The sequence below is a fragment of the Artemia franciscana genome, chromosome 9 (genome assembly GCF_032884065.1).
Source record: "Artemia franciscana chromosome 9, ASM3288406v1, whole genome shotgun sequence".
NCBI lineage: Eukaryota > Metazoa > Arthropoda > Branchiopoda > Anostraca > Artemiidae > Artemia > Artemia franciscana.
In genome coordinates this window covers 21,907,494-21,925,035 of record NC_088871.1, presented here as the reverse complement: position 1 = coordinate 21,925,035, position 17,542 = coordinate 21,907,494, and the positions used below count along the sequence as shown (strand labels likewise).

Genomic DNA, 17,542 nt, shown 5'->3' with positions numbered 1-17,542 from the left:
ACACCCAACCCTCAAACGAAGCTCCTCATTTGGGAAAACACATTTTGCCCCCGCCCTACAATTTTTTGAATGTATCACATACATTAATTAAGCAAAAGTAGTAGACTATCATTAGATTCTTTATTTTATTAAATGAAAAAAAATAGTTTTTTTAACTGTGAGTTAGGAGCGACTTTAAAACTTAAAACGAACAGAAATTACTCTGTATATGAAATGGGTTGTCCCCTCTTCAACGTCTCGCTCTTTACGCTAAAGTTTGACTCTTTGCCACAATTCTACAAAACAATTAAAAGCTTTAGCGTAAAGAGCAAGGCGTTGAAGAGGGGAAAACCCATTTCATATACGGAGTAATTTCTGTTCGTTTTAAGTTTTAATGTCGCTCCTTACTTACAGTTAAAAAAAACTAGTTTTTTTCATTTAATTTCTGAACGTTTTTGAATTAATGCATGTTTGATTTTGGCTCTCCACCATAGGACTCGTCCAATCTTATTGAATTTTTTGTATTGAATCAGATTAACAGATTCTTAAAATGAAATTTGCATATTAATTCCTTTTTTGGCTAAATGGCTTTCTCTTAGTTTCGATCAGACGATTTTGAGAAATAAGGGGTGGGGAAGGAGGCCCAGTTGCCCTCCAATTTTTCGATTAAATAAAAAGGCAACTATAACTTTTAATTTTTAACTAACGTTTCTATTAGTAAAAAATATACGTAACTTAAGAATTAACTTACGTAACAAACTTTTATATTCCTATATTTTTATTATGTATATAAGGGGGTTTGTACCCTCGTTAATGCCTCGCTCTTTACACTAAATCGTAAGTTTTGTCTCAATTCTTTAAGAATGACCCCTGAATCAGAAAGGCCGTAGAGTAAATAGTTGAAATTACTAAAAATACTTTAGCATAAAAAGCGAGGTATTTATCTCCTCCTAAATACCTCGCTATTTATGCTAAAGTATATTTAGAGCCCCTCATATGCGTAATAATCTCTGTTCGTTTTAATCTTCAATGCTACTCCTTACTTTCTCCTTAATTGAAAAAACTTTTTCTTGTTTATTTTTTCATTGTTTTTTTTTTATAATAGTTTTAGAAAATCCTGCGCCCTTTTCATTGAATTTCTCTTCCCCCATGACATATTTCTTCAAGGAAAGATTTAACCACATAGCCCCCTCCCCTCAGCCCCACCCCCAAAACCAAAAAAATCCCCCTGAAAACGTCTCTACAGTTCCCAATAACGATTATTATATGTAAACACTGGTCAAAGTTTGTAACTTGCAGCCCCTCCCCCAGGGACTGTGGGGAAGTAAGTCATTCCCAAAGACATAGTTATTATGGTTTTGACTATGCGGAACAAAATGGCTATCTCAAAATTCTGATCCGTTGACTTTGGAGAAGAAAATGAACGTGGGAGGGGGCCTAGGTGCCCTCTAATTTTTTTGGTCACTTAAAAAGGGCACTTGAACTTTTCATTTCCGTTAGAATGAGCCCTCTTGCGACATTCTAGGACCACTTGGTCGATACGATGACCCCTGGGGAAAACAAACAAACAAATAAACACGCACCCGTGATTTGTCTTCTGGCAAAAAATACGAAATTCCACATTTTTGTATATAGGAGCTTGAAATTTTTGCTATAGGGTTCTCTGATACGCCGAATGCGATGGTGTGATTTTCGTTAATATTCTATGACTTTTACGGGGTGTTTCCCCCTATTTTCCGAAATAAAGCAAATTTTCTCAGGCTCGTAACTTTTGATGACAAAGACTAAAGTTGATGAAACTTATATATTTAAAATCAGCATGAAAGTCCGATTCTTTTGATGTATATTTTGGCATCAAAATTCCGTTTTTTAGAGTTTCGTTTACTATTGAGCCGGGTCGCTCCTTACTACAGTTCGTTACCACGAACTGTTTGATGCTCTCCTCCGGATACCATATTTGGGTTTCTGACAGTACAGCCTGATGTTCCAGGCACAGCCCGATATAATACGTTTCTCCCTCGATTTGATTTCTCTGCGCTTTTTAATTTCTTTGTTGACGGATTTCTCTTGATTTACTCTTGACCCGTAAAGAGCGCTAATCCTATTTGATTGCAAAAGAATTTTAGATCAGTTAGATGAAACAAGAATTGAAAATGCGGATAAAAATGGAAAAAAAAATAACGAAAAGAGAAACATAATGCGTATGATAAAGTCATAAGGTTAGTGTCTTGGTTTGTAAAAATCCCAGGCATGTAACTGGGAACATCAGGAGAGAGGGGAGTACTGTCAAAAACATGAATATGATATTTGCAAGGGGCATAAAATAAGTAATCGATAGATAATACTTTAATTATCAATGTTTTACTTTCAGGAGAGCCGCTCAAACACCCTGCTACCATTCATGCCACTGTTTGATTTGGTATACATAGATAATATGAAAAAAAATACAAGCATACAGACTGCGAGTTGTGATTCATTTCACCTTCCCCCTCAAAATTTCTTGAAAATTTTACCTTCATACCCTTAGTATAGTTGTAATAGTAGTCACTGTAGTAGTATTGATATTACAAGTAATTATCGTTGAAAAAGGTCAAAGAATTAACTTAAATCTTGAAAAAAAATTTGAAGGTAATTCTGTCAAGATGTCTGCTAAATGGGAAAAACTAACTCGTACTGTCAAGAGTCGTTACCATCTTTATTGCATAATTTCGTCGAACATGCACTATTTCAGGGAATTCATTATGTCGACATATGAGAAAATAACCTGAAATTCTTTTAATACTTTCACGTATAATGAATGCCATATCATCTTTTCATGACAATTCATAGTTTGCCAAGCAATGTTCAGAATAATATTAATTAGTATGTTGCACAAAAAATCAGATTGTTCTTGGTTATCAACTAGTGAATAAAGAGTGTCCTTTAAAGAAACCAGAACTCAAGAAGCTATAGTATGAACAATTATAAGTAGATTAACTTATTTATGTTACTTGCTTATTTATTCCCCCTCGTTTCCCTTTTATATCCACTGCTTAAAGCAGAATAAAACCTAACTAAATTATCTTACTGATCACACAGTTAATCTGTTAGTATTCTGACAGGTTACGGCGAGAAAAATAGGTCAAATATTTTGAAAACCGTCTTGTATATTTTTGAGCTAGGTAACTCAATTATTCCAAAAATGTATTTTTATCAATAAAGAGTATCAGGCCTTTTTTAGACATTTTTTTCGTCTTAGCTATAGCTTTCGCTTCTAGCACTTCTAATTTTCACTTGATATTTTGATTTCTGATGCTATAATTGAGTGGATCCAAAGCTCCAAGCAAGGCCATTCAAAGAGGTAAAGGACGACCAGGGCAAGCTGTCCCGGGTGTCGTGGTTGGGAAGGAGGTGGAGGGGCTTCTGTTTTCTTATTTTTGAGTTTGGAAGGGGAAGGAATTGCAATTACATTTGCCCCTGGAGTAGTATCCCCATAGGCACTTTAACGACAACCTATCTCGCCAATCCACCATAGCCCTGTCCTTGCTTTTAAGGACACCCCCATCCCTGTTACTCCCAGGATAGCCAGAATGTGCATGATACGTCATTGGGAATGTTTACATTTGCATGTTATGTTTGCTTGTTACATAATACTTTCTTTGATTCTTAAAACCCCTGCCAAATCTAGATTTCAATGGTTGTTCCTTAATAAGGTTTGCTTGTTACACAATAGAGAGTGTTTTTTCATGAAAAACCTGCAAGGGCCATGAAAAAGCCTTCAGGGCCCGCTAGTGGGGCCAATTCCTCCAAGCTCTCTTGTATCAAATTCCAACGGGAGCCCCCCTATGATCCCACTAGAAGTACATATGTCTCTGAAATTTCCTTTTCTTACTCTCTGATTTTGAATAAACATTCTAAACCTTGGAAATATTAGGGTACACTAATCATAACGGGAACATAGAAAAGTAATGCAATAAAAATATTTTAATGGTATGCGGAATATCATCATAAAAAAAGAAAAAAGGATTGCTTTGAATCCATCTCGTAAAATACTTCATTGTGTTTTATCTTGAGATGTCACATATTTCATTTTGGGGTCCTGCACAACTTTAAGGAATCTTGCTATACATTTCATCACTGAAATTAATGGTTCATAATGCGGGTGCTGTGTTTTCATCAATTCGTCTTTATATTCCTTGGCGATAATGCTTGCGAATGTCCTTTTTATTTTACTTGCAATTTCATTGTCTATTAAAAAATTATTCTTACATTGGTTGCAGTTTTCGCATCTGGATAATATATGCATTATGATTTAATTAAACCAGCCTGCCTGGCTTCTTCTTGTCTTCTTTTGAATCGTAATATCGGAAAAATAGCTATAGGATCTATCAACGGGTAATGTATTACCAGCAACAGCAGGAATAAGTTAGCCGTTGTCATTAACTAAAAGTTTTAGACTTGCATTCTCTCTGAGCACTACCATCTCTGGAAATGTTACTCCCACATATCCACCATTTTGATGGTATAAACTCTTGGGCATTCCAACGTAATTTAACTCCTTACTGTCATGACGAAGCAAGCATACAATTCCCATAAGATCCCCATTAATGCTTGCTTCATAGTTCAAAAATTTCACCTTTTCGTCTTCACCTTTTCAATGATAATACTAGTGACGTTTGTATGGGTTTTAGTATTCGTCAATTTATTTTTAATCTCCTTACTCATAATGTCTGCTAGTGCTCTTTTTATTTTGCTTTCGATTTCAATGTCTATTACCATATTATTTTTCCATAGCTTGCAGTTTTGGCATCTGGATAGGATATGGGTTATGAAATTAATAGAATAGTACACCTGTCTTCTTTTTGTCTTCTTTTGAATGCTATTACCAGAACGAAGGTGATAGGATCTGTCAAAGGGTAACATGTATCCACCAGTATAAGCAAAAAGTTGGATTTAGTGATCAACTAGAAGTTGACTCTTGTTTTCTCTTTGAGCACTATCATCTTTGGAAATTTTAGTCTCGCACATCCACCATTTGCACGATGGAAATTCTTGGGTACTCCAAAGGAATTTAACTCCTCAATGTCATGAAAATGCAGGCATACATTTCCAATTAGAACCATATTAATGCTAGTTTCATAATTCAGATATTTTTCATTGTTAGCATTTAACGCAACGACAAATTTATTATGTGCACACAATTTCTTTTAATATTTCATTTTTACTTTTAAAATAAGATGTGAGTGTTTATCATTCCAATGTAAAAATGATAGTGAACGAAAAAATACAATAAACCATTTATTATTGATGACCAGCCACGGATTACCACGGAGGCAGCCGCGTAAAAAATGTTTGAATTGGCTGAACTTTGATCGAAATGTCGAAATGTATTGTGGAAACGAAGACAAAAGTGGGGGAGCTGGAAGTGATACATCCGGAGCCAGATTTGGTGTTGGGTTGGAGCGGGCATCGTTGGAAGTGGAATCGGTTAAACCACAATTAAAGTCAGCAGAATCATAGGTGGAACCCCTGTAACTGGGGGGTCAGAAGTGGGGAAAGCAGAATAAGATATCACTTGATTAAAAAAAATCTTAAAATATCTTAGGAATGATGAAGGGTGCTAGAAGGTTTCGGGGGGTCAGTCATAGTGCAGCATGGTGGCGTAAAATGGCATTGTGTATCACGGGGGGTTTGCTTTCGAAAACGTGAGCCAATGGATTTAACGCATGATTTTTTTACCAGAAAACATATCAGAAAAAGCTTTAGGAATAAAGAAGAAATGATAGAGGGTGCTAGATGGGCAGTCTTAGGGTGGCACCATGGCCTGAATTGAGATGGTGTATCATATTTAGGATGGCTGGTGAAAAACGTGAACCATTGGATTCAATGAATAATTTTTAACAAGAATATTTCTGGAAATGTCTTGGGACTAAAAAAGGGGTGTTAGATGTTGCCATATGGCCACTAATAGTGTGAGAATTGCGACAGTATATTACGTTGAGTTTAGTTTGATGACCATGAACCTTTTGGTTTGAATCATAATTTTATCAAGAACACCTTTTGAAAAAAATATCTTAGGGATGATAACACGTATCACAGGACTGCAATGGGCCAGTCACACATTGCCATGGTGGCGTGAATTACCTTGGAGGGCATTATGCTGGGTGGTGGCTTGCAAAAACACAAAGCAATGGACTTTAAACATACTTTTCCAAAAAATTATTTGAAAAATGTCTTAGGAATAATAAAAAGCACCATTGGGATGCCGTGGTTCAGTCACATATTGCCATGAAGGCATGATTTGTTTGGACTGTCATTTTCCAGAGCTTAAAGTTAAGCTGAGAGGTGTTTAAAGAATTTTTTCTATTGAGGGGGAGTGAAATCTAACATTCAGTCAAAGAATTAAGTATTATCGTTAAAAGCCTTCAAAAACATCTTAATTTGCTTCAAATTTACCTCTAATAACATTTTCCCCCTCTGGTATTTTTTTGTAGAATCCCCGTCTTTTTTTAATTCATGGCTCTTTTAGCTTATATTTTATCCCTTATCAGCTTTTTTCAAGTTTTTTTTCCATTTCTAAGTTTAAGTTGCTTTTTTCTGTGCTTTAATAATGCTTTTAAATTTGTTTTTATTAATAAAATTTGAATGTAGGATAAAAGTTTGTATCTCTTACATTTACTGATCCAGGATGAGACTTCGATAGATAATCATTTACGCAACTTGATCATTTTGTTGCCTCTGTACATAAGAATGCTTGCTCAAGATTGCCTCTAATATATGTGTTAAATTCCGTGTAGTAAAGAGGAAAAAGAAAAGTTCTTGATCATATATAAAGGTTTAACATATTCTAGCCATAATGTTACTCTCCCTTGTATTTCATCTCTGATAGCATATTCAAAATCCAATAGAGTAGAAGGCTATTACTAAAGATGCGCCAAGAAAAAGCCTCCAATATTATCCGATAATACTCTCTAAAGTATTACTTAACATGCAGGTGTACTTCAAACTGAAGCGATTTCCAGTAATCGATTATTCCCTCTGCGTTTCAATTATTGCATCCATATGGGACCACGCGCTTCATTCAATCATTCTAATGTGCGTGAACAGGGGATTCTCCTAGCGTGCAACAATTTTTATGTAGAATGTGTTAGCCGAATAAAAATATTAAAACGATTTTCTTAGTCCAACTAATTAGAACTCCATTCCATTGAGGGCGAATCCCTTTCGATTCCTAATATGGATAAAAAAACCTTTAGTTAATAAATGTTCCCTGAGAAAAAAACACATTAAAAGAAAATGAAATATCTTGTATTATGAAAAAAATCAATTCCATTAGGTTAGATTAGCATGACCAGCCACGCTAACCTATCCTAAACGAATATAACTGAAAAGCAGTTAGCTTAATGTAACCTAATCTATCCAGTTATGCTGTCATCATTAACTATAGTGGATTAGATGGAAACTGTTGGGTTTTAATTCACACTTATGTGTTTCTGGCTTTGAAAAGAAATCAATGGGTAGCTGAAAGCTGGGTGCAGGTACCCGAAAATAGGTCAGAGGTCCAGTATTTACATGTCATGATGATATTATCCCGCAAGGCCTGTTCTGGTTCCGGAAGGGGCCTTTATAATCCTGTAAAAAAAGGTTTAGAAGGTCAACTAGGCATGATTTGATAGATCTTACGATTCAAATGCTTCAGTATTGAAGATGAGTTTAGTGTGTCAACATTAATTTTTTTTTCCAACAGTTATTATAATGCTCGGTGTAACTGACTCAGAATATATCAGACTAAAATACTCCTTGTGTGGTGTCATTTTTGAAGGGGTATTCCTATTGTTAGTTTAACAATGTTGTGAAGTTTATAGTTGTAAATGGAATCTCAAATACAATATGTTTAAGTATAAATAAAAATGAACGTGCACAACAGTGAATTTCATGAACCTAAACGGCTTGATAAAATCATAAGACCATGCAACGAAAATGGTTATGAAGTAGAAAAAAGTACAAGAGGAAATGCGAGAAACTTGTATTTTTTTAACTGTGCCAGCTGTTTATGTTAAGGGAAACACCCCAACAGATAAGCTCTTAATAGCAAATATGATAAACACATTCCATTTATCAACTTAGAATAATTGCATTCATTTCATTACCCCCAAAGATAAAGTTCGATATTTCCCTAAATGGGTGCCTGAGAAGATACCTGGTAAAGAAAAATACATTAGATATCTGAAGACCTAAGCTTTTGTTCCTTCTATAAGAAAGACTGAAAAAGTGGAATAGGCATAAGTGAATCTAACCTTGAATATTGAATACAAAATACCCAAGAGACCTTTTAAGGGCTAACAATTGAATAAAGTTATAGCGTGTAAGCAGTTGCTAAGGACAAAGCTATAAAAGAAAGTAAATTGAATGTAAACGTCTGTTTTTGTTTGTGTGTCTGTGTGTGTATGTTTGTGTGTGCGTATGTCTGTGTATATGGTTGTTTGTTTGTGTATTGTCTGTGTGTGTGAGTGTGCATGTGTTTGTGTGTATATGTGTGTGTTTCTGCGTGTGTGTGTGAATGTGTGTGTGCGTTTGTGCTTGTGTGTGTTGGCGTGTGTGTGTGTGCCATCTGTATATATATATATATATATATATATATATATATATATATATATATATATATATATATATATATATATATATATATATATATATATATATATATAAATATATATATATATATATATATATATATATATATATATTTATATATATATATATATATATATATACATATATATATATATATATGTTTATATAGATAGATATATATATATATATATATATATATATATATATATATATATATATATATATATATATATACATATATATATATATATATATATATGTATATATATATATATATATATATATACATATATATATATATATATATATATATATATATATATATATATATATATATATATATATATATATATATATATATATATATATATATATATATATACATAAATATATCTTTATAAAAATTTATCCCAATTTATTATAATTGGCGCGTGAAGAGGAATTTTTAGTATAGATCTTAAAATGACAGAAGAAACAGCCGAGGAATATGCTCAAATAGTTAATTCAAAGAGAAATTTTAGTATAAATCCTACAATGGCAGAAGAAACAGCCGAGGAATCTGCTCAAAGGGATAATGCCAAAAGGCTTGCGGCTAAAAAACGCAAAACCGCGCAGTTAGATGAAAATCCACCTGGACAGCGAGAGTCAAAACGTATCAAAACTGAAAATGATAGCGATGATGATTGGCTTTGGGATTTTGACTTGGATATAAGGTCATCAATGCCTATCAGATTTTAGTTAAAAAAAAAAAAAGTTCCGCAATATGTATTTCATAGTGACGCTGAAAAATAAAGAAGAAAAAGAAAACTGAAAAGAGAAAAAAGGTAAAAAACTAAAAAAAAAAACTAAAAAGAAAAAAAAAACTAAAAAAAGCTAAAAAACTAAAAAAAGAAAAAATTAGTTTTTTAGTTAAAAACTAATTTTAATTTAGTTTTAATTTAGTTAAAAACTGGGAATTGCACAAATATTTCAATATATTTTGACAATAGATTAAAGTAATTCGAAAACCTTAAAACAGATACCCGAAATCTGAGGTTTATTATAAATTGTTGAAGCTTTAGCATGCTTGGCACGTAAAGATTTTTCAAAGTGTCAATGTTAGAATGAACATTGACAAATTGAAGAAAACAAATCAATAAAAAGAAGAAACTGAAAAAAAGAAAAACTAAAAAAGAAAAAAAAACTAAAAAAGAAACTGTATTGTTTGTGGGTTTGCATTTGACGTCATTATAAGTATATAAGACTTTGTATATGACGTCATTATAAGATGACACTACAGACCGGGACACCGGGACACAAATGACGACAGGGACACAGAGAATATAAATGACGACCGGGACACTCAAAGAGAAATTACAGACCGGGACACCGGGAAACAAATGACGACCGGGACACCGGGAAAGAGGGAATATAAATGACGACCGGGACACTGAAAGAGAAATTACAGACTGGGATACCGGGACACAAATGACGACCGGGACACAGGGAATATAAATGACGACCAGGACACAGGGACACAACTACAACAGGGACGCCGGGGACACAGGGAGATATATAAATGACGACGGGGACACAGGAAATGTTCGATTAGCAATCACCATCAACAAAGCTTAAGGGAAATCGTTAGAAAAATGCGGTATGCATCTGAATATGGATTGTTTTCCCATGGACAATTATTATGTTGCATGTTCAAGAGTTGGTAAACCTGACAATCTATTTATATGCACAGACAATGGGACAGCAAAGAATGTTGTATATTAGCAAGTTTTACGTCGTCATTTGTGTCCCGGTGTCCCGGTCTGTATATACATTCGTTTTTGAATTGGTATATGATGAAATAAATTTTTAGTTTTTTTCTTTTTTTTTCTTTTTAGTTTTTTTTTTGTTTTTACTTTTTTTTAGCGTTTTTAGTTTTTTTTTCTTTTTTCTTTTTAGTTTTTTTTGTAGTTTTTACCTTTTTTAGTTTTTTTATTGTTTTTATATTTTTTAGTTTTCTTTTTCTCCTTTATTTTTCAGTTTTTTTCCTTTTTCTAGTTTTATTTTTTTTTTAATTTTTAGTCTTTTTAGTTTTTTACCATTTTTATTTTTTTTTAGTTTTTTAGTTTTTTAGTGTTTAGTTTTTAAGTATTTTTTAATAGTTTTTAGTTTTTTTTGTAGTTTTTACCTTTTTTTAAGCCAAGGTTCGAATTTGGAACCTCTTGAACCTAGAACCTGGAACATAACGCCTTACCAACTCAGCTACATCGGCTTGAATACATTCGTTTTTAAATTGGTGTATGATGAAATAATTCAGACATCATATGCGGACAAACACGACGTCACTCGACAGACAGAAAGCTTATTTTTATATATATTCCCTGTGTTCCAGTGTCCCGGTCATCATTTGTGTCCCGGTGTCCCGGTCTGTATATACATTCCTTTTTGTTTTTTACCTTTTTCTTTTTTCAGTTTTCTTTTTCTTCTTTATTTTTCAGCGTCACTATGAAATACATATCGCCAAACCTTTGTTTTTTTTTTAACTAAAATTGGGTAGGCATTGATGACCTTATCCATGTCAAAATCCCAAACCCAATCATCATCGCTATCATTTTCAGTTTTGATATGTTTTGACTCTCGCTGTCCAGGTGGATTTTCATCTAACTGCGCGGTTTTGCGTTCTTTAGCCGCAAGCCTGTTTTCTTGCTGTTCTTGTGATTCCTCGGCATGCTTTCTTTTCTTACTTTCTCTATCAGCCGCAAGCCTGTTTTCTTGCTGTTCTTGTTATTCCTCGGCATGCTTTCTTTTCTTACTTTCTCTATCAGCCGCAAGTTTTTTGGCATAGACTCTTTGAGCAGCTTCCTCGGCTGTTGCCATTGTAGGTTCTTCAGTCATTTTATAATTAAACATTTTTCCGTCCACGATCTTCTTACAATTAAAAATTTGTCTTTGAACGATTTTCTTAAATACTTTTAATGACGTCATCGTCATAACAAACATGACGACAACTAACTTCATGATGACATGACGTCACTCGACGGATAGACAGACAGACAGACAACTTATTTATATATATATATATATTTATATATATATATATAATTATATATATATATATATATATATATATATATATATATATATATATATGTATGTATATATATATATATATATATATATATATATATATATATATATATATATATATATATATATATATATATATATATATGTATATACATATCTCCAAAAACTGTTTCGCTAGATTTTTTTACTGTTTGCCCAGGTTGCTACTTAATTACACTTTGTTGTACGAACTGATTGATACGGAGACATAGGTTGTTCTTATCGGAAACATGTAATAACTGACAAAATATAAATTTTATTTAGTAACATTACAACTTTAAATTAGTCAACCAGTTGGCTAGGTCTGGATAATACATTTTGGACCATTGGATATTGGCTTCGGCTCTTTCAATTGCCTGGTTCAACTGAGAAATCACATTGGCCTCGTGCTGATGAGAATCCCGGAATTCTTTCAACTAAAAAACAAGTATCAATATAAAAAGGGGAAAAAATTACTGACAGTAAATTATCATTTTTGAATAGATGCTGTGTTTCGGTACCTAAAAACTAGGTAAATAAAACACAAACAAACAAGAAATAAACCTTTGGTTATAAGAGTTAAAAGACATGGGTAATCAGCAGTCTTTTGAATATACAGAATTTTATTTATATTCTATGATTATTGAACTGACTATTTGATTATCACTTAATATCATATAAAGTAAAATTTTGTGGGGAGGAAAAATGGTCAATTGAAGATTATATTTTGTTATTCTTTTAATTATTTATATTTTATTACTCAATATCAGCTTACAAATAATTGTATTTTGCGGTAGTTCCTAATTTAAAAAAAAGTTAAGTTTTATCTAATTTTGTGAGACTCGGCAGATTTTGTTCTGTGAGTTTATGGGGATGGGAATTGGGTCACCATTCTCATATATAGGCCTACTACTTTTACTAGCAACTCGTTACTGTACATGGTCACCTGATTCCAAACAAGCAACACAAAGCTGTACTTGTATTGGCACTAATGACTGCCTTTGACGATGCATAAGTGTTTACCTCAGTTGGAATCCCTCACCAAAATTTAAACTATAAATGATATTTTTATGTTACACCACACTCGTGCAGAGCACTCCCTTGTTCTCTTGTAGGCAGATACGCCTGTTATTGAAGAAAATGATTCTTTATCAGATGTTTTCAATTTAAGATTTTAAGAAAATTTATCCTGCGTAGGAACTTTAACATCTAGTTTACATGGGTCATATTAATTAGCAACGTTTTTCGTCATCTTTTGAACTATTTTTGAAAAAAAAAATATTTCAATATTTTTTATACTTATCAATCTGTTTAAGAAAATCAGGGAAGCTTACCATTAACCACCTATACTTTTAACCAGCTTACTGTAGAAGCAAATTTGTAGACAAGCTGGCCATAGAAAAATTGAAGTTGCAAAAGAATGACACGAAAATCTTTAAATCTCGAAAAAAATATGATATTTTCCTAATCATTGTAAATTCATATTATTTCATCAAAGCTTTATTTTCAGACTTAATTCATCTCTAATATTGTTTTTATTACTGGTAACCAGTAAAGTCGATGCTAAGAGGGTGCTGCACCTTGAGAAAACTGGCTTTTGTGGGAAACTTGACACTACGTACCCCTTCAATATTAAGACACTTCATCGTTTTATGGGATCACACTGGGACGCATCAAAGCGATTATTAGTGAGATCTAGGGGATCAGAGCTTTAGAATGAAGCAATGTTTTCTTCTTTTTTAGAAAACTGTAGTGACAAGCGTTTGCATTTCCTCGCACTTATAGCTATGAATTGGGCTTGAAAAAAAAATGAAGTATAAAACTTAATTTCTTTATTTATTCTGTAATATATCTTATAAAATCTCTCTTTTTTACCTCTGTAACAGTTACTTCTATTGGCCCAAATAAGTCACCGCGACTCCCTTCCCCCAACTCTTCAGGCCGATGATTTGAATATAATTCAGATAAATTACTTTAAGCTTTGTAAACTTCCTCTTTATCTTCCGCTATGGACAAAGTTAGGATTCTTGTTAATAATTCTGGTGTTTGTGTGGTATATTTCCACCTTTAAGAATTTGCAGGGATATATTTAGTATAATGGTTTGCAATTCTCAGTCAAGAGCGGGAGCTTGATCAGAATAAATTGGAGCGTGACATATGATATAATATTAATATTTATGCCTGTACAAGGAGGGCAGGGGCAAGGATTAACTTCTTTTCACACAAAAATTTTCTCTTATTATGCGAGATACAAAGTAACTGCTCTAAGGTGGAAAGCTAAAAATACGAAGTAGGAACATCTTTTATATGTCTTATATGCACTTGTCCCCTCAACAACGTCCAATCAGATTTACTTGTTGAGTGTGTTTTTCATTTCAATTTTCTTTTTTGTGTTATTTTACGCAAGCTTTATACTTTTACATGTGTCAGTCATAAACAAACAGATAATTAACTAAAATTAATAAGAAAGTTACCTTTGAAGTAAATAATATTTGTCTTTAAAAGGTCCATTTACGGTACATCGAATTCAATAAGGAATATTTACAATCCAACGAAGGCAGTTTTTCGGTCCTCTGTCATTCTCTAAAATTTAATTTCTTGCAGGTTGTGGTTCATAATTTTCCCACTTATTCACTTAAGAAAAAAAATTCCCATGTGATCTGGATCCTTCTCCACTCAATTATTCAAGGTTTTAAATTCACAATAAAATTTTTAAACGATTTGGGACTTTAATTATCATGTAATGACTTTACTATTCGGTTTTTTTTTATTAAATCTAGGAGAAAATACAAAGTACTTACCAAGGCTAATTCACTATCTTTGTTGAAGTACATACTAACAAATCCGATCCACCTAGCTCCAACTGATGATGAGTAGCTACAAATTAAACAGTAGATGTAATTAATCTATTATGTGTATTGATATCAAATAAAGCTTTTTAACAGACATTTTAACATTTTGCATTACATTAATGCATTTATGTAATGCATTTGAACAAATAACTTCTGAAAACATCTTTTTTTCATTAATGGGCAAATGACCCAATAGGCTTCTGAAGGTTTACAGTTATGGGTTGGAGGCACTAGCCAAGCTCCTGTTTGTAGTAGTTTATATTTGACCTGAGTTTGAATTTAGGATTCATTGTAATTTTCACTTGTCTCAGAAGTATCTGTCATCTTTATGTTTGTTCAGATTACTAATTTTTTTTTCTGTTCATTTTGGATTTAATTTATTCTTTGATAGTAATTTATTGTCACTTGAAGCTTGAAATATAATAGGATTTTTTTTGTCTTAATTTTTAATGTGGTATTTAATTTTCTTTGAAAAACCTGTTTCATAAAGCTTCTTCTACTAATTTTTCGACATATTAGCATTGATTGGGTTAGATTTTAGGTTTTGAGGCAAACTAGCACTGGATTTGCTTTTACAGAGGCTGTTTTTAACAGTAACAACACTGACTGGACGTCAGTAAATAGAGAATGAAGGCGGTTTTAAGGACAAACTCAATATTTTAGACAGTCCTTAAGAAACTGATCTTCAAAGTCGTCTTCTTCTCGCAGAATGATCTTAAAATCATGACGTTTTGAAAATTACAACGTTTAATCATAGACGATGGAACTAAACCGAAGGCATTGCTTAACAACACTTATACATTAAGTTATCTTGTTTTCCTATATAGGATTTTCAAAATTTAAGAATTTACCTCCTTTTTATGTGATGGAAGGATGGGTACCCCGTTAAAATCCATTTGTCTATCTTTCCTCCATTGGTCTGTAGAAGTCTACCTCAATTTAAAGTTTTGATATTTTGATCGTTAAGAAGGAATTGACCCTTAACGAACCCTGACAATGAAGAATGTGATACCATAAGCATGTTATCTTTAAAAAATTGCACAAAGGAATGATTTTCTAATCAGCCATATACCCAATCCAAACCATAGTCGGACTTTTTTTGTAAAGAAAATCTAATCTGATTGAATGATCTGTGTTTTCACTAATTTTTAGATCACCCTTATACTACATAAGCAGAATTAGTAACTTCGTTAGTTTTTCATTAGTAACTTCGAAATGTAAATCTTTTTTTGAGTGATCAATCACAAATGTATTTCTGAGTGATCAATCAGTTACTCATTAGCAATCTATCAGAGGTTTTGTGTTTTATTGCAAAAAAAAAATTGAAAGCAGTTCTCCCCTGCAAAGACAGAAAAAACTTACAAGTTAGAAACATCCAGCCAGTGATCGGTGATAAAATTGAAAGCCTGTATTCGACCAACAGGATTATTAGCCAAATTGCGGTATATGGCATCGGTAGTAGTGCCACTGCCTTTTGGAATGGGCGAATCAACATCTGTAATTGTCCAGCCTAGAAGACTATAGAATGACTTAGTGGTTTTTTTCTACAATTTTAATAAAAATTGGATTTTTGCGTTTTTATGTTTCTAATCGTATTCTCGAATTTAAAAAGTTCTCTTTCTTAGATTTCAAGCTATGTGTACGCTGAAAATGTGTACGCTCAAAATGGAGATAAAAACAAATCAAAGTTCGAAACTGTTTTAAATCATTCAATTTTCAACTTAACTCGGTAAAAATTTGAATTTAACATCATCACCTGCTTACGGTCATTATTTAAAACATTAAATTCTCCAACTCTATGATATGTGAGTTATTCTACTGAACATTGAATCGTTTTGCATTTGGTTTAGGATGCACAGTAAGCAGTAAAATTGAAGTCGGTGTCTTAATAGCTGGGTCAGCTCTTTTTGGATATAATGTCAGGGCAGCAACTTGCTAATTTTGGTATTCAAGAAATTTAAAGCCAGATTTGTGGATTGGTTATTTTGGTGCCCAGAAAAATCAATAACATAATGTACATAGCATGATAGTACGCCCAATGGGTACCGATGGGATCATTAGTTTCAAAGCCGTTTTTTAGAAAAAGGTAAGTCATTATTATAGATCGAAGAAAATAGGGAATAAATATTCTTCAATATAATAACTCTAACCAATGTCCCCTTCCCAAAAAGCTATAAATTAAAAGCCATTAAAATAAAACATTTTATTTGCGCTACAAAGTATCTGTGGTTGTTCTAATAGACGAAAAACGCCAGAAATATTTCACAACACTCCTCAGAACCCAGCTAAAATAACTGATAGAACTAAAACCCAATTAATTGCATTTTCTAGGGAACCGAGTTTAGCAGGCTGCTATCCCAGCCTTAAATACTTTCGGTTCACATATCTTTTGAACTGCTATTCTGATTTTAAATCCCAAGGAGCACCAGCCCGGGTATCAAAGACCTAACTGTAGTGAGAACCCTAAATGAACTCAGTCTTGGGAACCTAGAGCTTTTTTTCGTGAATCATATAGAAACACTATAAGTGTCTATTATGTAGTATCGCGAAGCTTGACGGTGGCAGATACTAAAAGGCATCAAATCTACGTCTTCTTAAAGACGGCAAATCCCTTGTTGAGGATAAGAGCAGTGCTGTTACTTGTGCCTTATCTTCTTCTTCATATCTTATGTATCTATATATATTAGCAGAAAAACAAATTTTTAGACAAAAAAATATGGTTTCAGTATTACCGAAAAGCTCAAGTTATCTATAGCTCTCTCTGTCTTTAACTCTATTTCTGTTTCTTTATCATTCTAACTCTTTCTTCCTTTCTCTCTCACTTTATCTCTCTATTGTTCTCTCTCTTTTTCTTGTCCTTTTACGAAAGAGCATTCACAAGTCCACTATGGCCTTCTTTCAGCAACTGAAAGGTGACTTCTCTTCCGGATTGGCTTTAAATATGTATCCACAAAAGAAGAGCCAATAGCATCAAATTCTCCTCTCTGTATTTTAAAAAGGGATATCGTTCGCGGAAT

The 17,542-nt window shown here is 32.9% G+C and overlaps 1 protein-coding gene and 1 long non-coding RNA gene across 2 annotated transcripts in view; one reads left to right on the top strand and one right to left on the bottom strand.

Moving 5' to 3' along the window:
• The window catches only part of LOC136031147 (uncharacterized), a 113,637-nt gene that overhangs the window by 42,980 nt on the left and 53,115 nt on the right, over window positions 1-17,542 (top strand). The gene's annotated exons all lie outside the window — the stretch shown is intronic.
• The window catches only part of LOC136031146 (aminopeptidase N-like), a 91,809-nt gene continuing 86,197 nt past the window's right edge, over window positions 11,931-17,542 (bottom strand). The window contains exons 15-17 of the mRNA XM_065710468.1: window positions 15,888-16,043; window positions 14,475-14,550; window positions 11,931-12,110 (exon numbers count right to left, since the gene is read on the bottom strand). Coding sequence (XP_065566540.1) covers window positions 11,964-12,110; window positions 14,475-14,550; window positions 15,888-16,043 — 379 coding nt within the window. The 3' untranslated portion in view covers window positions 11,931-11,963. The remainder of the gene's footprint in view (window positions 12,111-14,474; window positions 14,551-15,887; window positions 16,044-17,542) is intronic.